At 36.0% G+C, this 22,525-nt stretch overlaps 2 protein-coding genes across 2 annotated transcripts; both read right to left on the bottom strand.

The window, feature by feature from the left end:
• Positions 1 to 256: 256 nt before the first annotated feature.
• LOC110798244 (uncharacterized) lies at positions 257 to 5,101 on the bottom strand. Its single transcript, XM_056829592.1, has 6 exons — positions 4,897 to 5,101; positions 4,726 to 4,818; positions 4,492 to 4,587; positions 3,587 to 4,015; positions 3,396 to 3,470; positions 257 to 481 (listed from the first exon to the last, which is right to left on the bottom strand). The coding sequence occupies exons 1-5, from the start codon at positions 5,050 to 5,052 to the stop codon at positions 3,435 to 3,437; spliced, it is 810 nt and encodes a 269-aa protein (XP_056685570.1). The 5' UTR covers positions 5,053 to 5,101; the 3' UTR covers positions 257 to 481; positions 3,396 to 3,434.
• A 5,315-nt stretch (positions 5,102 to 10,416) lies between these two features.
• LOC130461854 (uncharacterized) lies at positions 10,417 to 13,954 on the bottom strand. The gene is made up of 4 exons (XM_056830093.1): positions 11,577 to 13,954; positions 11,195 to 11,494; positions 11,011 to 11,116; positions 10,417 to 10,926 (listed from the first exon to the last, which is right to left on the bottom strand). The coding sequence occupies exons 1-4, from the start codon at positions 13,952 to 13,954 to the stop codon at positions 10,417 to 10,419; spliced, it is 3,294 nt and encodes a 1,097-aa protein (XP_056686071.1).
• Positions 13,955 to 22,525: the final 8,571 nt, after the last annotated feature.

Genomic DNA, 22,525 nt, shown 5'->3' with positions numbered 1-22,525 from the left:
CAATTTAGACCCTTCTAAGAGTCACAATTTTATACTATATTTTTACCGCCAAACAAATTTAGAACCTCCTGATCACAGTTTCAAAGCATATATTGTTCTTCATTCCGGCCGACCTTTGCATAATAACATATATATATCCAAAAATATATATATATATATATCTATATATAGTGAACAATAAAACTTAATCATTATCATAAAATAATAATTAATTAGCAACAATGTATTTTATAAAAAGTGCTAACAATCATCCACGCATTAATTTGTATTGTCAACTCAAACTGAAATAAAAGCAATACAAAAACAACTTTCTAGCATCATTTGTTCTACCCTGATCAACATAGTAAAAAACGAAAGAAAAACAACTTCCTAACTAAGTCTAATTAAGCAAATAAATCCTATCGCCATGATAGCTTAGCGCGCTTGAAGATAACTTGTTATCCCTCTAAGTTTCACCATTATAGCTTGAATCATCATTAATCTGCAAAGAAAATTTAATGTCAATTTTTTTTTGGTAAAAATCTATTATTACTAGTCACAACATCACCAATAACTATCATCCATCTCAACGTCAGAAACCAGTAGAGCCGAAAAGAAAGGAAGCCAAAGGCAACCTTCAACCTACACACACACCAAAATCTATTGCACAAACCCACAGCAGATAAAAGACTACAAATCCCACCCCATTAATCCAGACAATAACAAAGTCAACAAAAAAATGCAGCAGTAACGGTTCTATGTATTTACGGTCCTGATGCATCACAACATGCAACAGAGAAACTGATGCAATCAGCAAAAAAACACAGTACCAGTACATTGCGATAAACTGTCAACAGGTGAGATCTGAAACTGAAGCTTACGATTACACCTAATAAACTGTAATCGTAATTGCTGTTATTAGGTGTCGTCCGATAAACTGTCAACAAAATTTAATCACTAAAGCAGCCAATGCATGCTGGACGAACGAAAATTCTACCAGATAGGATGATTCAAGATTCATTGAAGCTTGACTTGTTTAGTGAAAATGGCAGAGATCCAAAGTTCAAACTCCCCGTCTCAACGACCAAGATGCTAGTTTTTACCCCCAAATATTGCTTTATAATCACCCCAGTACCCTAGTAAAGAATAATGAATTGATAAACCGATTTTAATGGTCATCTTTGTCCTCTAGGTTTATTATATCCACGAAGAAAAGTATGAAAATCACAACAAATTTGACATTAGACTGATGTTTTAAATTAATCAATGAAAATGCATCACACTTCACAGCACAAAACTTATTTTAACATTCTGAGAGTTACCAATCGGATTCTAAATATTTCTTTAGTCCTTCCTATGTTAGAGTTCCTTTATTTTTTTATTATTATTGCTGCTTGTCTTTTCACCTATTCACTGTGCAGATAGTCTAAGAGCTTTTTTGTTATTTCAGGGGATCAGTCGGTTATAGAAGTGTTTTCTTCAGTGTCACACGGGGAACTGGATTCATGCACAGGGCATTCCAGGGTACAGATGTCTTGTTTACTCTCTGCTATGCGTCTTGTTTGCTGTAGTTACTAGATTCCTTTGACATTTACTATTGTATTTGTTATTTTATTTTGGCAGCTTATGGGAAGCACAGAGGCGGGCCCATTGGGGAATGTTAGGAAAGGAGTACTGGTAAATATTCCCTCGTTCAATTTTTCATAGAATTAATCTTAGTGCATTTCATTATCTCTTGGGATTACATTTGCAAACAACCACTATTTTGTTCACTATTGTGGTCAGCTTCAGATATTTAATGTTCTTAGTTTTGATCTTTCTTAACTTCTTGTGCTTTAGAAGTGGTGGAAGACCTGACAAACCTATTACGATCAACTATATCTGTTGGTGATGCACTAGCTTAACTAGAAGGAGGAACATTACTATTTTGTTTTGGGTGCTAAAACATAAGTTTTGGCAAGAAGCCTGTCCACACATCCCAAAATAAGTTAAAGGATATACAGTTAGATTTAATCCCATATTTTGGTCAGAGTTGTAAGTTTGTGTAACGTTTTGTTTAAGCTTCAAGTTCACAGATAACTTATATTTCAACGCGAAACACTCCTAAATTTTAGGCCTCCATTCTTCGAACTTCCTAGATCTCCTCTAATCTATGTTATCGAACACTAAACCTTAATCCCTCCAGATTTTGGATTAAAGAAAATTATAAAGTTATAAAAATCGCAGACATCAAAATGTTGTATGAACTTTGGCTAATTCATTTTCTAGGATAGTAGGTGTTTGAATTTGACTAGGTTTCCTACGTGTGTTATCACTAAAAATAATAACCTTGCCAAGGCTTACAAAATTTAGGAAACTGAAGATCTTGCAAGCTAAGTTAAATAGCCCTGTCGCCCACTCAACCTATTGCCATTTGAGTTGTACGTCTGTGTCGTACACTATGTATGCAGAAATAGATGCAAATCATGCAATAAAATGACCAACATTGAGGATGACTCCTCGAGGGAGTTAACAGAGAGCTAGTACACTCCAAAATCAAGATAAAGACATTGTCTATCTAGATAATATTAAAGAAAAGCCAGTGCATCAGAGTTACTGGGACTATGAGGCTGCTACTTTATCTCAGAATGTAAAGGGTTTGGAGAAAAGAACAACACTTTGCTGTGACACTCACGCTTATCAGCCACTTTCCCGGGAACCTTCAAAGAAGGTAATGAAGAGAATAACCTTTTAGGAAATCCAGAGTACAAACTCAAGCATCAAGCAATATATGCCCAAAGTTATAATGGTAGGATGATACAGGATATGCAGCAAAACAAGAAAAGAGAATCAACCGGTTTCTTTGAAAGAGATGGAAGAAATGGAACTGGCTATTCATTAGGCCATGTCCTGTATCATCCTACCATTATAACCAGTAGCAAAGTTCAGGTTTGCAGTTTTGGTGTGAGAGTAATTAGCTACATTCTGGTGGGGTTCTTATTTTGGTGCTGTTAAAAAACAGCAGCGAAACAAATGGAGCTTCAGTTAATACTTCATTACTTGGCCTATTAATTAATTCAGTACTTTAGTTAATTCTGATAACAATAGATTAGTGTCGATCACGATGCAGAAAATTCTTTTCTTAGCCAACATGGCCCAACAACTGACACCATAACCAAGTACAAAAACAAGGAAAAAAGGAACAAAAATGTAATGATAGAAAGTAGTGCAATCAATAAGTTCTTGCACACGCTCAATCAGAGCTTTATACAGGTTCAATAAAGTTACAGAACAGCAAACAAATTCAAACGGTATGGAAATCTGGCTTGTAGGTTCAGAATGTGTCCACAGAAACATAGGGTTATAAATCATGTTTATGGTCACAAATCGCAAAAAAAATCAAGCTTAGCAACATAGTTAAGTCCATATAAGTTTACCTTGCTTTTGGCAATAGTGTCCACATCTCATGTCTCGGCCTATTTTTCACCACTGCCACCAGAATCATCATTAATCTACAAAAACCATTTTAATAAGCCACGTCGAATACATTTTACATTGAGTGTACTAAAACAAATATTCAAATACTTAATCGGTAAGACATGCATGTTTCTAAAGCAAAATGACTAACCATATGTATTGCTGATTCCGCACCATCTAAAAGGTCTGATGAAACATTTCCTTTGCGTACTTCCTTCAAAACTTGTCCTAAGAAAGAAGCAATCATTTTAAATGACTGCGTTGTTTCATCAAACTTCGTGCTTAGAGCTTTATTTTGTTGTGCAAGTTCCTGATTTTGCTTCTTTACAGCTGATAGTTCACCTTTTATGTTCTCCACTTCCACGGCACCATTGTTAACATAGCTTGACCCTTCTTTCCTTAGCAAACCTTCCACTCCAAAGATGTCACTTTGTTTCACTCCAAACCCATAATTCAGAGGACGTTTAGGTATTTCACCTTTATACATAAGCCTATTAAAGACCTCATTCTCAATTTCAACCCTAGACAAGGAAGAAGAGGAACTCGCAAGGTTTTCTTGGACCTCATCGTTTGCTTCCTCCTGTTAGATAATATGAGAAGCGAATATCAGAAGTGTAAGCTCTAGAAGATAAAAGATCGGAGGCCTTGTTACATTTGTTAATGCTAATGAAATATATACATATATAGATATCAGAGGCCTTGTTTTAACTGATCTGATCAGCACGGATCTGATCAAAACTGATCTGATCGGAACAGAAATATTCAGAACTGATCAGTTCTGTTCAGATCAAATCAGTTCTGATCAGAACAGTGCTGATCAGATCAGTTCAACTACTGAGTGTATGAACTCGCCAGAGTGACACTATTTACCGATCCTATTAAACTAAAGTGCAGAGTAGGATTCAACTGAGAAAATAAGCAAATAAGAATTTGGCCACTTTTCAAAAATTGAAATGTCTTCACATATCATGTTGGATACTATAAAAAAGAGAAATATTGAATTAAGGAGTTCGCATAGATTAGAGAAAGATTGAATAAGCTCAACGCAATGGATACCATAAATTGATGAGAGGGTGTGCCCTCTTCAAAGCTTCCATCTTTGGCATAAACTGATTTGTAAAATGCCAATTCGCTAAACTCCCCTTTCTTTTTCTGCAATTATAGGAAACAAATAAATAAACAAACTTGTGGAGTAGGGCTGATTATAGTATCTTTGTGTTTTATGTTCCTATCTACTTAGAATCTATAGTAACTAAAATGCAACAACTCAAAGAAGGTAGAAAATCATACCAAATCAGCTCTTCGATTAGCAAAGCTTGTAGCACCACTCTTGTGATTACGGTCTTGTAATGCTCGAGCATTTTTTCCAAGTTCAGATTTTTCCTAGTTTCAAGAAATCAATGTTAGCATGAATAAAATAAATTAAACTTACTAAATTTAGGATCTTTCGAGGTAACAAACCATGGCCTTTGGTGTAAACCAATATGTAACCAAATCCGACCAACTCTTAGAGGAGACTCCATCAGGCAGATTGGCAAAGTTCTGTTCTGGAGTTTTCACTGGATCGAAATGTTTTTTCTTCAATGTGTATCTATGCTGCTTCCATGGTCTGTCCATGCGGTTTAAAAGTGATGTGTTAACTAGCTCCCCATCAGGTATCACAAAATGTTTCTTCAAAGAAAAAGGACTCAATGTAAGTGTTAAACTGTGTGAAAAAGTATGTTGCAAGTATATAAAACGGAAGAAGTGCCAAATTATGTTGCAAGTATATAAAACGGAAGAAGTGCCAAACTTACCGTCAATCATGCAAACTAATTTAGACTACTTTGACCAATCAGTGATCAATTACAATCAAATGGAATTGATTCCAATCAAAAGATATTATATTTACAATTGCTCACCTGTCATTCTTTCTATTTGTTTTTCTGATTTCGTTTCATTTCTGCGACTGTGAGAAATAATAGAGATAATAATATGAGGGAGTTGTTTCAAAAAGATGAGCTGCTCTCGGCTGGGTTGAGTATACAGGAAGCTGACATCTTTTTTAAGGTTCTATTGGGTAGGAAGTTAGAGCAAGAGAGCTCTCGAGTCCTCTATTGATGCCAGTCATGTCACTACTCATTACTAAATTGGCAATCTAGAATATAGTAAATTGGCCTTAATTCAAACATCGTATATGTATTAAGGCTAAGAAATAGTATTAAGGCTAAGAATTGTTTAAATACAAGGCTCAAAATATTTAGTTAACTTTTAAAACTATTAAATTCCCGTGTAACTAAATAAATTAGAAAGTGTAACTTAGAAGTCTAACCATGGCCAATTGACAATAATTATTTAAGCTAGAAAGTGTTAAGATATATAGTGAAATATAGTACGGTAGTTCCTCGAATAATCGATGACACTCTTATGCTTTGAGATGTTAAACTTATGTAGTTACAGATGTACATTTCCCAAGGTGACTCTTTTGATGCATTTTTGTTACTTTATTTCTAATTTGGTGGTTTTTTTATTTGAATTTCTATGAATAATGGATATTGTTAATTATTTTGAAGTGAGTATTAACAGGAATTTTATCTTATTTGTCGATTAGAAAGATACTAGCATTCAAAGTAGTGCATTAGAGACGTGTAAAATGCAACTGAGTATGAGTAGTTCTCTTTGGAATGGAAGAATTTCATTGAGAATAATATGTTTTGATGATTTTGTTTCCATTTTATCCCCAAATGTGAACTCTTTAGGATTTATTGTTATAATTAATGTAAGTGTAAGAAGGATAAATCCACATACCCGAATAGCTTTAACTATATTAGCTCTTAAGTTAGCGTCCAGATCACGCCAACTATCCAATCCCACTGGACACATGTCATCTATTTTTGCAATATCTCCAAGGAAACTCACAAGGATTTTACCACCTTTTCGAAGAGGTTGGTTGAATTCATTGAACTTAACAATGTATCTGAATCCCGGTGTATCAAGCCAAACGTCTCGAGGCATAACCGAACCTTTCACAAGGTGGTGTATTCCTTCAGCATCTGCCAGAGATATGGAGTTAAATGAGATAGAAAAAATCACCAATATAATTCACAGTTTCCATATTTAAATTAAGTAGAGACATGTTTACCTATAGCTATAACCTCGTTCTTCTCATCAAACTCCCTCTGATACGGCCAATTTTGAACAATAACTCGATGTCGAGGTATTGATTTTTTCATAGTAGTATCACTTCCTTCATTTTCATCCAATTCTTCATCACTCTCTGGAGCTGATTCTTCAGATTCCTCCCAGTTATAAGTTGGCATAACTTCAGCCTCAATATGATTGGATGGAGGAGATTGATTTTGAAATGCATTTTCACTCACATGCATGTAAGTTGGAGGCACCTGACCAGAAGCAAGCTTCCCGGCTCGATCTTTCCCTGACATGGTGATTGGTGGTGTAGGAGGTCGTGACATCACAGATTTTGTTGCCCTCATGGGTGCAACAAACGCTCTTTTTTCCAAATGTGGTTTGGTACCTGTGAGTGAAGCTTTTTCAGGCTGATGTCTAACTTTATGAAGTTGTTGGGCAGCTTTGTCCCGCTCCAGAGAAGGCTGTCGGGTAACTATGACAGGCTTCACAGTAGCTTGAGTAGTAGGCTGCATAGGAGGCTTGAGGATAGGCTTCACAGTAGGCTGAGTAGTACTCTGCAGGTTAGGCTTCACAGTAGGTTGGTGTGAGGCTGCAAGATTCGTTGTTGCTGTTTTTTGTGCTGCTATTTCAATGAGGTTGGGAAACAAAGGTCCTTTTGACCATCTACTTTGTGCAACCTTTGTTTGCGGTTGTGATGCTCCTGTAAGAGTTGGCGAAATTGATTGTGGTAATGGGTTAGAGGATGGTTTTGACTGGGTAACAGCTAGTTTTGATGATGTCTTAAGTTTTTGCTTTGAAATCATGGAAGTAGACCGAGGCATGGATGATTGTGATGCAACCATTGAAGGAGATGATGTAGAAAGGGTGGGTTTTTTAGCAGTTGTGGGTTGTTTGATGGGTTGTGAAACAGACCCAAATGATTGTGATACTCCAAGTGTTGGAGGGGTGAACGGTCCCCAGTTTTGGATGGATGGATCAGAAGATTTGGGTGATGGATCAGAAGGTTTGGGTGACTTCGATGCACCAAGGCTTGATCTGTCATCGGTAGCTAAAAATGTTCTTTTAGTACTGTAAGTCATGACTTTTAGTTCCTGTTCAGCAAGTAAGAAACACAATCAGCCATGAATAAAAAAAATGATGAAACCAACAAATATAAGAATGAAACACTAAATAGTAAATAGGATATAAGCAAGCTGCATATCTGGGATTAATTAATACTTTGTCTAATCAAGATGATAGTGTAATTTGAACTAGTAAGGCCACAACTAAATACACAGCTCAAAATTCTTATGGACTACCGTAAAAAATCTAGCAGTGCAGTCAGCCAATAAGTTCGATTATGAACATAGAGACTCAATAATCAAAGAATGCAGAACCTAATAACATGGAATACACCATGACTTGGATTAAATAGAATATTTATCTTTACAAAACCATTATTCTTTCAGAAAAGAATTTGCTCCATAAAACAAAAAATACACTCTGTAAACATAATACTTGACAGGTTTGTGTTTCTTGAAAACAAGAAACTTATTTTTATCAATCAATATTAGGATACTATTAGTATTAGTAGTATGGTACTACATCTTTTTTCTTTTTTTAAGGGTACTATAACTCTATCTTAACATATAGTATATATATATACAATGGCGTTATCAGGAAATTTGGTGGCATTGTTTTCGTTCTTATGTCAGAGTTGGAATTCAGAATGTAGGTAAGCATGTTCAGCCCTATCTTTCTAGACTTAGGACATTATCTACCATCAACTAAAGAAGGAACAAAATAAGCAACCAACTCAAAAACCTTGTTATAAACAGATGGAAGCAGAAAACACTAACAAAATCCTAGATGGAACCACAGATTAGCAGTAAATTGACTCATACTTCTTTTGTCTAGAAATTCACTGATCTATAAACCAAGAGACAACTTCTCCTATAGAGAGAACTCCTGGCATATCAACAAATGCAGCCAGGCTGCAATCTTACTAGCCAAGGACAAACTGAGACTGAATCCCGATGCACACCAAGTTTACTCTGGGACCCTTGGACAAGAACAAATCCAAAAACAGTACATCAATCTAGAAAACTGTTATCTTTACAAGACTGTCATCTTGATTAAACGAAATTTGACAAAGAAAACGAACCTGTTCTTGCAAATGATCAAAGTACTAGTAAGGGTGTTAAATCTGCTGGTAAATTAGCTGGGAAGAAGAGGCGTGGTGGTACTCTGGTGTTAAACAAGTCTGAGGTGCAAGTCAATGAGGGCGATGCAAATAAAACGAATGTTGATGGTGGAAAGCAGATCAGTACTAAGTCCAATTTGACAATCAATGAGAGTGATGCAGTTAGTAAGGGTGGAAAACATGCTGGTAAAATAGCGGGGAAAAAGAGGCGTGGCACACTAGTGTTAAACAAGACTGATGAGGTGCAAGACAATGATGAATGTATCAGAAGTAAGCTGTTTGTTGATAATGATGAAGATGTAAGTAAAGATGGAACCAGTAAGTCGAATTTGACAGCAAATGAGAGCGATGCAGCAACTTCAAGTTCCTTAAACATTATTCCTGAGTTGGAAAAGGTTAAAAATAAACAAACGGCACACTTCATACTTTGTGGACATAGACTACAGAGAAAGGAGTTCCAACAACTCATCAAGCGTCTCAAAGGAAAACTTTGCAGAGATTCTCATCAATGGTCATATCAGGCTTCACATTTTGTTGTTCCAGAACCGATCCGCAGAACAGAGAAGTTCTTTGCTGCTGCAGCATCTGGGAGGTGAAATTCCTATCTAAGCTTAGTTTTCTTTAAGTAAAATTAGTTACAAATAAGGAACGTGAAAGGTAAGGTGACTTGGTATATCCCACAAAGCTGCCTACACAACCAGATTTACTGTCTATTTCAAAGCAACGCATCGAAGCATCCCCCGTCACACACACACACATCTATCCATTCTATCACAAAGACAAGAGAAACAATACATGAGACTTATCCTTTGGTTCATAGTCGACCAATTAACTCCACGTCTATATTAAGCTTCTAAATAGTAAGTTGCCTGCTACTGAGTTGCAAAAGCAATCTACTCATAAATATTAGCATAGCAGGCGGGAAGTCAACACAACAGGAAGCTGAAACACTTAAGAAGCCAGCCAACACAGAAGAATCAACTGTAACGTAAAAAGATAGTAGCAGACCTCAACCGATAAGTCGCCTGCAACCAGACTGCAAGAGAAAAGAACCAAAATGCAAGAGAAAAAAAACCAGCCCCTGCATACATCAGAACAGAACATCAGAACAGATTAGAGAACCCTACCCAGAACAACTTGAAGAAAAGGCTGAACTCAGCTTGAAACCAGCAGCACAGATGCAGATGCTCAGCCTTTAGTTAGTTTTATTTTGAATAAAATTTCAGTAATTTGCTACAAACTTCAGCCATGCTACATTGTGAAGACATTCATAGGGGTGAAACCGTCAATAGGCTCACCACTATATATGGGTGTACAGAGAAATAAATGTGTTAATCTGCAAACCTAATTAAGGTGAATGATATAAGATTAAACGTTGTTTCAAACATTAAACTAAATTCAGATATCATATTGCTGAATTGCAGATTTATCCACAATCCATCATCCCAGTCTTTCCTTTTAATCTTTCCCTTCATTAGTCACTCACCTCAATCCTTACTTTATTATGCAATAATCCCAATAACCAAGAGACAATACAAGAGAGTAACCCAAGAGCTTCCGGAAAAGAGCATGATATAACTAGTACATTGAAAATAAAAGATAATAAGTCCATAGATCGAATCAATAGAATACAAATACAAAGAATAACGGCATAAAATAAATAAGCATGGTCAATCGGCCCCACCCTCTTCCGCTACTGGTAAAGAATCACCTAAATCAAACAAATCTCTAGGCTTATTCTTAACAACATGGAACCATCCTTTTTGTATCTCATCTTCTATGTAAAAAACTTGTTTTGCTTGAGATGAGAAGACAAATGGATCATCTTGCAATAATCGTCCAGTATGCATCAATTTAGAGAAATTGACACATACTCCGCCGTTTGGATATGTTCTTACACCCCTACGAATGTCTACCCAATCACAACGAAACAATACAACTTTATAATCTCCATAGTAATTTAATTCATAGATATCCATCACTTTTCCGTAGTATGCCACTCCATCCGCTTCAACCATAACTCCAGAATTTTGTGTCAAAAGACGACAATCGCGATCAGTGGAAAGGAATTTGTATCCATTGATTATGTATCCTTTTAATTTTCTACCATAAGAATGCAAACCACCCGCCAAAGCTTTTCTTAGTTTCCCATCTTCGGTGGTTGCATCTATGAAATGTACCTACGATAATACTTAATTATATCAAATAAAGTTTATTTTTTCAAAAACAGAAGTATGTATTAACATTAAAAGAACTTAAGTAACCTTGTTTCGCAGCCACCCTCCAAATTCATTGATGATCCATTTACTTTCATCACTCTCCGCGACGGAAATTTCTAAGTTCATTTGACGCTTCTCGGTTAAAAATTCACTTCGTGGAAGAAGAAAAAACATAAGAGTGATTTATTACAAAATTTGTTATTCAAAAGAAAACCAACATAATACTTACTCTAGATCCCCTTTGATCTCATCAGAGTGAAGTAAAACGTAGCGATGGGCTTGTTTTAAGCTTTGACCATCAAGGCGAATGCTGACCTCCTTTCCAATGACTCGACCGCCGGAATTAAATAAGTAATCATCAGAATTTGAAATGTCATCATCCATCCTTTTAGGCATGTTGAAGATGGTCTTAACACCTTGAAGATATCTCGAGCAAAACCTAATTGTCTCCTCTAAAAGGTAGCCTTCCGCAATAGATCCTTCAGGTTGGGCTTTATTGGTTACATGTGACTTCAAATGGGACAAGTACCTTTCAAATAAAATATTTGTATATAATAAATGTAAATTATTTAATAAAAAAAATATATAATTCACATAGGTAAGATATAAACCTTTCAATGGGATACATCCATCTGTATTGCACTGGTCCACCAAGTTTAACCTCCTCCACTAAGTGAATCAACAAATGGACCATGATTGTGAAAAATGAAGGCAAAAACTCCATTTCCAACTGACAAAGAGTTAAAACAATTCCATCTTGAAGACCATCTAAATCATCTGGATCAATACTGGTGGAGCACAACTTCTTGAAAAACGAAGACAATCTAGCCAACAAGTCAATCACCTTTGTAGCATTAGAAGCTCTTAAGGCGACGGGGAGGATATCTTGCATTAGAACATGGTTGTCATGACTCTTGAGGTTAATCAACTTCCTTTGCTTCATATTCACACAACTAGAAAGGTTGGATCCATATCCATCCGGAACTTTAAGTTTCTGCAAAACAGTTAAGAATCTCTCTTTTTCCTCCCTAGACATAGAATAGGAAGCTGGAGGCATGTATTCATTTCCATTATGATCAGCACTAAGCCAAAGGTGAGTCTTTATTCTCCATGCTTCAAGGGCTTCTCGATCATCCCTATTATCTCTACTCTTATCCATACTAAGAAGTGTTCCCAAAAGATTCTCAGACACATTTTTCTCAATGTGCATAACGTCTAAATTATGCCTTAGAAGATTATGCTCCCAATACACCAAATCAAAGAATATGCTTCTCTTGGTACCAAAGACAATTTCATCTTGGACATCATTGTTATCAGTATGTCCTCTTTGTCTCTTTTTCGGTGGTGCCTTTGACTTTCCATAAACATACTCGACCTTTTCTTGTTGCCTCAATATATCAGTGCCGCTAGGACGAGATGGGGCTTCACCCAACTCATTAGTTCCAAACTTCTCACAAAACTTTTCACCCTGACGTCGATATGGGTGATCTGCGGGTAACCATTTTCTATAGCTACAATAACAAATCTTGTTCCCAAATCTATCAGAAGGTGTGGAATCCATGCATATAGGACATGCATTGTAACCTTTTGTGCTCAAACCAGAGAGCATTGCATAGCCAGGAAAGTCATTAATAGTCCAAAGCAGAGCCGCGCGCAAATTAAATTTCACTCCGTCAAAAGCATCAAAAGCTTCAACCCCTCCCCACAGCAATTTTAACTCATGAACTAATGGTTGCAAATACACGTCAATATCATTTCCAGGACTTGCTTTTCCGGGAATAAGTGTGGACAAAATGAAAGAAGATGGTTTCATACATAGCCATGGTGGAAGATTATAAGGAATCAACACCACTGGCCATGTACTATAAGTAGTGTTCATTAAACGGTATGGATTAAACCCATCGCTCGCAAGACCTAATCGAACACTACGAGGGTCTAATGCAAAATCTCTATAACGCTCATCAAATGCCTTCCACGCTAAGGCATCGGAAGGATGCCTCAAAATCTTCTTATCATCTTCACCCAATCGCTCTGTATCATGCCATCTCATATCTTCTGCTGTTTCTGATGACATGTAGATTCTTTTTAGTCTTGGGATAAGAGGAAAATATCGCATTACCTTAGCTGGCACACCTTTCTTACAAGTATTCGTACCTTGATCACTTACATCGTCACCCTTCTTACCCTTGGTTGTTTTCCACCTCGATTTACCACAAACATGACATTTGTCTTTCTCTAAAAATTCACCCCAATACAGCATACAATCATTAGGACAAGCATCAATTTTTTCATACCCAAGGCCCAAGTCTTTTATCATTTTCTTACTGTAATAATAAGACGAGGGAAAATCAAGTATTTGAGGAAATGCATCTAAAATCAGCTTCAAGAGCATATTGAAAGATTCAATGGACCAGTGATGCATACACTTCAAGTGAAATAAGTGTAGAAGAAAAGATAACTTTGAAAAATTAATACACCCCTCATATAATTTCTCCTCGGAAGCTTGAAGTAGCTTCTTATATGTCGCATCTTCTTCTATTGTAGAATCATCATATTCAACATCTGTGTCGTATGACACGGGCTCCTCAGTCCATTCACCATCCTCTCTTGCTTCAAAAGTTGGAAAATTGGGTGGCACATTAACACTAAAAGCTGATCTTAATAGTCCTCCCATATTATCTCGACCTACAAACCCACTTTGATTACCAAGGGATCCTTCACTAGTACTCCCTCCATCACTCCCTAACATACGTTGAACCATATCCCCTTTACCATGAAAGATCCAATTTCTATACGACTTATAAAACCCCTTAAACAAAATATGTCGCTCTACATCATTAACCGGGAACCATTTATCCACCTTACAGTTCTTACATGGACATCTAATTTTTCCTTCGAATAGACCTTGATTGGCAAACGCAATGAATTGCATACAACCATCGATATATTCAGGGTGGCCAGTGGGTAGATCTATCCAACTTGTATCCATATCTATACGAAAAATAGTATAGTAATAAGATATATAATTAGTAATATGCGTTGTATAATATGAAATTTTATAGGTAAACGTTATGATCATTCTTATAACCTTGATATAACATATAATTCATAACATAACTTTATGCTTTCTTTTTTTGGCAATTAACAATGATTTTATTAACAACAAAAGAGACCTTGAAACATCAAGGTTACATTAATCGAGGGCCACCAAACAAAATCACCTCTAACAGAGGCACCTATCCAACCTAAGATATTACCAATAATCTAATTAGTGCTTCTACAAGAGGCCTTAAACAATATCTCTTTTACAAAAGCATTTACTGATTTAAAAGCCTTCTTAAAAACAACAGGATTTCTACAAAACCAAATGTTATAAATTGATTCTGAAAAGCACATGACATAACTTTATGTTTCTTCTTTAATTCTTCTTCACTAGTGACTAATATTTGGTACCTATATTCGTCTTCTCACTAGAACTTCATTTCCATTAACTCCATATTATATTTTTTTAGCATAGAAGGTCATACTTTCAACTGCACGTGAATTCAACAAGGAAAACAAAGCATGCGAGTTTCACTCATTTATGAGCACAAAATTTCAACATAATGAATAAGATGGTAAAAGCTAAAAGAAAATATCCAAGGCAGGAGTCTAATAATTGCACTCAAATTTTTTGTTTGATAATATGTATGATTTAATCTTTTTATCACTTACACACAACCACAAGTTGATTAGAAAAATGAAGGCAAATTCTTCATAATAATAAGAATGTCAAATTTAACACTAAGCACCTGTAAAACGCTTGGGAGAGAGATGTTGGGATAAAGTAGATCCCAAATTCCACGAAGAAGCTTAAAACCGGCGGCCACTTGAACTAAAGTCCAAAGCTTCCAATGCTTATGTGTAAGATACATATTTGAAATGGTAAGTAAAAATACAAATTTGAAATGGTAAGTAAAAATATATTAACCAAAAAAATATAATTAAGTACAAGTATAAGAAAGGCAAATAATATTTAGTTAACTTTTTAAAATCTTAAGTTCCCGTGCATTAGCACGGGCACATACTAGTGTCAAATAATAAGCAAATAGGTGTTGAAACTAACGAAGAATATTACAATTTACAACCCTTATAAAGAAAAAACAAAAAATCTATAAGGTGACAATAAGCGACAATAAATATGGTAGATGTGTTGATTAGTGGTGATAGTGATTTGAATATTCTTATTCTCTATAAACTTATCAAGAATAGAGAGAATGGTTTCATGTATTTAAATACCTAGCTAGCACAATAAGAGAAAAAAAATTCAGTAGAAGATATTTGGATCTACAGAATGTGAAGTAGAAGCAGCTCTATGAACAGGTTGAAACTGAAATCCTTAAGACAGAACGGATCTGAACAAATTGGTCAGAACTGAACCGATAAAAACTGATCTGATCAGAACTGATCAGAACTGAACTCATCTGATCAGAACTGATCTGATCTGAACTGATCAGAACAGAACTGATCTGATCTGAACTGATCAGAACAGAACTGATCTGATCAGAACGGAACATCATAACTGATCAGAACTAATCTGACCAGAACACATCTAATATGGGAGAAAACAACAAGGATACTATTACTGGAGCTGATCAGAGCAGAATGATCTGATCAGAACTGATCAGAACAGAACTGTCTGATCAGAACTAACAGAACTGATCTGATCAGAACGGATCAGAACAGAACATCATAATTGATCAGAACTGATCTGATTAGAATAAACCTAATATGGGAGAAAACAACAAGGATATTTTATTGTGAAAATTTTAATCTTTGATATAATAATTTCTTGTTTCTGATTTAGTAATTTTACTTCTTTGTGCTCTAAACCCGTGTTCGTTGGATCATTTTGATAGGTACATACTGATAACCCAGACGGACTCTTCAAAATTCTTTCTTCTTCATTTGAGGGGTTCACAACCTAACTCAGGAATGGTTTTAGATCATGTCTCAAGTCTCAACTGTCAACTCTTAAGTCTCATGTCGTGTCCTGATTATGTTTCGACACATCACTAACTTAAACCCAGGTATTTAATGTTATTGATTGGTTACTGTAGGTGATATGGCATAATCATAGAGAATGGAAAACAAGATGATACGCATTATAGGATAGAAGCGAGGGCAACCAGACCCAACGCAGAAGCGGAGTATGAAAAAGGGCGACAATGATACGCCCATTAAAAAGGAAGACATAATGTACATTACTAGTTGAGTTTAACAGGATAACATTTATTTGACTCTCAAAACACAACTACGAATCTGGGACAGGTCCTATCCAAGATGCCAAACTACAGGTTGGTGTTCAGAGTTCAGACCTAAAACTCGGGGGTGGTGCTTTCTTTCAGTTCCATGCTTTGCTGAATGTAGATTCTTATCTGCATTTCAGACAGTTATGAATGCAGTAGGCAATAAAGCAGCAAGTAATCTTATCTGGGTAGACATACAAAGAGACGCATTGTTCTCCTTTAGTAGAAAAGATTTCTCTCTAGTAAAATATCCCAAATGGAATCACCACACTAAAGCGTCTCACCTCATACATTTGTCGAATAATAACATAACAGGAAGCATTACCGTATTCCATAAGCAATCTCCCTAAATTACAGTCCTTATTCCTAAACCATTAACAAACTCACTGGACCAATACAAATTTTCTGTAAGTAAACTTTCTCAATTCCGGGATTTACATCTGAACCATAACAAAACTACTGGAATCAGTTACTGAACCATAATTTTTGGGAGTTCATTTAGGTCTGTTTGATGCAGTTCTTGTTGATATCCATTCCATGTTATCATTTCTCAAGTTATTGGTGGTTGATATCGTATTAAAGGTCTCTTGCAGCCAATATACATGCCAAAATAACATTAAGTGAAAAACAAATCCATCAGGTATGATCACCAATCCTGCTGACTCCTGGAAGCCAACAGAAAAAGGATAGAAAAAAAGCCAATCATCATGTAAAAAAAGCCAATAGCTCTTGGTATTTTCTGGAATAATTAAATCCAGATTTTTGTTTTTACATCCACACTATCAAGCCTAACCTAGACAGCTAAACACATAACCCAAGTTTAAAGAAAATACATCAACAAATACACGAATTGAAGCAAAAATTCCAAAAAAACTCTTTTCGATCAAGATGTTGAGACAATTATTTCACAAAATACAGCTACAAAAACTAAATAACCATACAATTTGTATATATATTTCCTGAAAATATTTTAAATATGTAGAGAAGAACTTAAAAGTTAAAACATACAATTTCAGCAACAAAAGTAAAAATAAAAAAAATAAAAAAAACAAGAAAACTAACCTGGAAGATCGAATTACAGTCAAGAATTGAGCGGATTTATCAGATACACCAAGGAAGCAGCAACTCAAAACCCAGATGATGCTCGAATTTCTCCAACAAAAAAACAGAGGAAGCATCGAATTTATCTTGAATTTTTTGGGCGAATTTCGAATTCAATTGCGATTTCCTTGAAAATATAGGATGAGAAGTGAGATAAAAGTGGGATGAACTGAGAGAATTGAGGGATTTGATTCTGCTAACGGTATAGGTTGAAGACGAAATCCAAGGGCGCTAACGGTGTTGAACGTGATGATAGAGGACGGATTCGTCGGATTCGTCGGAGGGTGGTTAGGTTTTGGAGCTAGCTAGCAAGGTCGGTGATGGAGGAGTTGAGAGAAACGTGGAAGTTGCAGCCCAGTAAAGCGGGATTGCGAAAGTTTCAGTTAGGCGGGAATTTTTGTGAAAAATAAATTCTTTATGCAACACGTGTTACCCACATGTCTTTTTATGCACATATCGACGCTCCGGAAAGTCGAAATTTGTTTCGACTGTACAAACCGTCGAAATATGCAGATTATATATTCGCGCCCCCCTTACCCATGCGACCCTTTCCAACAGCGTCGAAACTGATCGGTCTAAATATGCACCCTATTTTTGTAGTGTATGCACTAGCACACATTTCATTTGATAAATCATACGCAATGACAAGATGCAATGCATGCATAGAGTATGATAGAACTCGATGCCAATGAGGAGAAGGATGCCTAAAATAAGAAGGATCAAAAGATAAAACAAGCAAATAAGAAAAGAAGAATCAAAATAAGGAAATGAAAAAGGAATAGGCAAACTCTCCTCAAGAAACTCTTTTTGGTTGGCAAATTTACTTTCACCCTCAATTAGAATCGATTTGAGCATTTGAAAACAACAAGTGGCAAATAGCTTTTTATCACCATCATCGAGGCACTCATTCAAGGAGGAATGAGTAGGAATGTAATCCCCAATACTCAATTCCTCAATGTCATGCATCATAGGTGGTAATTTAGCCTCAAATTCATGTCTTCTACATGAGGCATCCCGAATGGATTCACTTAGAAGGTTAGAGACTTCTCCCATGCCTTTTACAAAAGTTTGGGAAGCAACCTCAAATTCCTAAATAAAATAATCCCTTTTAAAATTTTCTTGACAATCTAAATGAGTTATAAAAAGGCGAAACTCGGACAATGAAATGACCGACTCGGATTGCAAAGCATTAAGGAACTCATTATGAAGAAGCTCATGATGTAGAGACGTGAAATCATCAAGTGTACTCGATTCATCATTTTGAAGGATAGGGATAGTTTCCATTTTTGAGGAATTTGCAAAATAAACCGAAAAAATAATATAACTATGCACAAAGACCTAGACTCATCTAACTAACACAAACTAATGCAAACCGAAGTCCCCGGCAACGACGCCATTTTGAACTAGGAAAAACTAGGTCGTTACTAGTCTCTCCTAATCAAACAAATTACCTAAACTATAACCACTAAACACAAGTAAAGCGGTAAGCAAGGGTCGGAATCCACAAGGACTAAGGTGCGCTAATTTGTGCTAATCGAACAACAAGCTAGGTCGGAATAGGGTTGGAAAAGTCAAATAACCGACTAAAACTAATTAAACTAAAATAAGATATAAAAAGTAAACGAAATTAGGGAATGGGTCAAACAACAACAAATCATGAAATGGACATAAAAGAGCTAAAAACGGGGAAGATTCACAAGCACTACATGAATAGGCGTTGAATTCACAAACAGCTCCAACTATCTCCCGACGTGCGAGCAATTTCCCTAAGCATCAAGCATGAACTCCTGTTCTACACTATCATCCCGGGGTAAGTTAAAGTCCAATTTGTTAGGTTATGATTCATATGACAAAACATAAATCATGCAGAAAAACCATAAAGCCAGGAAAACATATTATTTACACATAATCATTTAGCATAGTTTAGATGCATACACTTTGTTGCGTGCCCTCCCTAGCTGCGCCTGAACCGAATAAGAACAAGTCTTTAGGACTCCAAGTGTCGTCCCTCCGTAGATAGTCCACAGCACGTCCGGATCCGCCTTAAGCTTGACTAACTAGAATCGCCCTTAAGGCTGCTTAGGAATTTCGGCTATTTAGGTGCAAGTGTATGGCTGATTTTTCTTCAAAATCTTACCTTTATAATACTTCAATTGTATCTATAAATTATGACCCTAGGCTCCTATTTATAGAGGTATGGAAAAGGAATTATAATCCTACTAGGATTTGGATTTATTAATTAGAATCCAACTTGAACTCTAAATAATAAACTTAATCTATTAGGATTAGAATTTAATCAATACACGAATTCCGATAGGATTAGGATTCGTTACGAACATGAGCATCGTATGGCCACGAGCATCGCACCACCCGCGCAGGCCTTGCGGCCCACACGAGCAGTCGCTGCTCGCAGCCCAACAGCACGCCTAGCGTGCGCGCGCCAAGGCCTTGCTGGGCCTGGCCTTGCGCTGGGCCTGGCGAGGCGTGGCAGCTCCATGTTGGGCCCTCGGCTTGCTGGGGGCGGGCCTGGCTTCGTGCTGGGCCTTCGTCTAGCAAGCCTCGTCCGATGCTAATTCGTACGATGCGCTTCTGATTAAATTCCCGGTTCCGGAATTCATTTCCGATACGAACAATATTTAATATTTCCGATTCCGGAATTAATTTCCGTTTCGAACAAATATTTAATATTTCCGTTTCCGGAATTATTTTCCGATTCCGATAATATTTTTGATTCTGACAATATTTCCGTTTCCGGCAATATTTCCGATTCCGGTAATATTTCCATTTCCAATAATATTTTCCGATACGTACCATGTTTCCGTTTCCGGCAACATCTACGACTTGGATAATATTTATATTTCCGATACGATCCATATTTCCGTTTCCGGCAATATCATCGTTTCCGGAGTATTCATTTCTTGCTTGTGACGATCTCAACTCCCACTGAAACCAAGATCCGTCGATTCCGAATATCCATAGATGGAGTATTTAATGCCATTAAATACTTGATCCATTTACGTACTATTTGTGTGACCCTACGGGTTCAGTCAAGAGTAAGCTGTGGATTAATATCATTAATTCCACTTGAACTGAAGCGGCCTCTAGCTAGGCATTCAGCTCACTTGATCTCACTGAATTATTAACTTGTTAATTAATACTGAACCGCATTTATTAGACTTAATATTATATGCATACTTGGACCAAGGCATTATTTCCTTCACAATTCAACCAAATAGTCAAGTTTAGGTCTTTAATCCCTTTCCAACCCAACTAGACTACTCCAAGCAATCATGGAACACTTAATTGATCAAGTTAAATGCAACATGTATTGGAAATGCCTAAACATGTAATAATTTAATCATGAAAATCCCTAATTTCCAATTGCAAACACCCAAACCAATCAATGTTGAGTTTTCACCAAACCCTAATCAAAATACTACTCCATAATCATAAAAATATGAAATTTAAAGAATAACAACTGAAAACATGATTCTAAACAATAATTACAACTAATCTAAACATGAATCATTAAACTAAACAAAAATAATTAAACTAATTAAAATGATAAATAAATAAAGCAATAAAGAAATAAATGAAGAGAGAGAGAGTAAGAAAATTCTCATTGATTTATGGTGGAAAGCTTCAACAATTTATCACCCTTGATTAACAAAACCCCTAAATGAAAACTCTAAAAATTGAGAGAAACGCCTAATTATGTACATGGTTTTGAAGTGAGTCCCTTAAAATAAAAGAGCAAATGTATTTATACTAAACTCTTAATGAGAAATTAAAAAGAGAAAAGAAAAAAAAAAGAAAAGAAAAGAAAAGAGATTAAAAGAGGGAGAAAAGAAAAGAAAAAAAAGAAAGAATAATAACCCCCAATTTTGGATCAGCCCACTCCGTAGCTTGGCTCATCCCCATAAATCAGACCCTCGAGCTCGCCTACAGCCATATAGTATATGGGCTACAGTAACAAATATAGAGGGTAATATAGATATTTCACACTTGCTGACTGGGATTTGCAATAAATCATTGGTGACTGGGATTAGATGACTAAGCAGGAGTTTGATGACTGGGATTGTTTGCCAAAATGGTATATGTATTCATACACTTTAAAATACGTATTACCATTACATTGAAATTGGATGGAATTGAAGAGGTAAGAGAGAGAAAGCTCCCCGATATTACCTAGCTTTCTACTCCACTGCCATCCCCGTCACTGATCCGCCACCAGCACTGAGCTAGCTCAGCAAATCGCAGTGCTGATTTCCTGAAAAGGGAGGAGAGTAAAACCTTGAAGAAAGAAAATTGCAGGAATTTTTTTAAAGCTTGAAGGTAATTTCGCATTCCAATTGAAATTGAGTTAATTTATAGAAATTCTAGGGTTAACGCATTCAGTTAAGGTCCAACATTAGAGAAATTCATGCGATTTTAGAAAAAAAAATCTTGTTTTTTTTTTTCTGCATTTTGGTGGTTAAATATGAATTTTTAGGCATAGTTTTGAATGTGGTTGGTTTGATTTGAATTTTAGCGTCTTTGTGTCAATTTCGTGTTATATGTTGGGATTTTTTGCATAGAGTTTTGAGGTAAATATTGGATTTGGGTAAATTTGTTTTTATTGGAAATCATTGCTGTGATTTTATTGGAAACCAAGATTTCTTGCAGCTTGATGATTAAACTAAAGTTGAGAGTAAATTAAACATTTAGCATTGGGATTAGCTAGTTTGAGAGACAAAGTATTCATAGAAATCTTAATTGGTCAAAAGACCTCCTATTGTAGGATATCAAACATCTATTCATTTTGTCCAACTTAAACAGCATGTTGACAATCTTAGCAGTTAACAGACTTAACACTGACTATTGATGTTAAATCCATGGTTACCCCCTCATTTTCATAAGTTGCAGTAGTATAATGTTGTAGTCACTGTATTTGGTATGTTTAACAGATTGTTGCAAGCATTCAAAATACACCATCTTTGTTGTGACTTGAACCAAAATAACCTCAAACCCTTATAAGAATCAAGTTCTTAAGAAGCTCTTTTTTTTAAAAAAATATTCTCAAAGCAATGTGCTCATTCACACAGACAGGAAATATATGGAAATAAGTGTTGGAGAGAAATGAACAGTTACCTAAATACAAATTAGATTATCTGATCAAGCTTCTTCCTCAG

Source organism: Spinacia oleracea, chromosome 5 (genome assembly GCF_020520425.1).
Source record: "Spinacia oleracea cultivar Varoflay chromosome 5, BTI_SOV_V1, whole genome shotgun sequence".
NCBI lineage: Eukaryota > Viridiplantae > Streptophyta > Magnoliopsida > Caryophyllales > Amaranthaceae > Spinacia > Spinacia oleracea.
The sequence above is the reverse complement of the archived record's forward strand: the minus strand, read 5'-3'. Positions and strand labels throughout refer to the sequence as shown.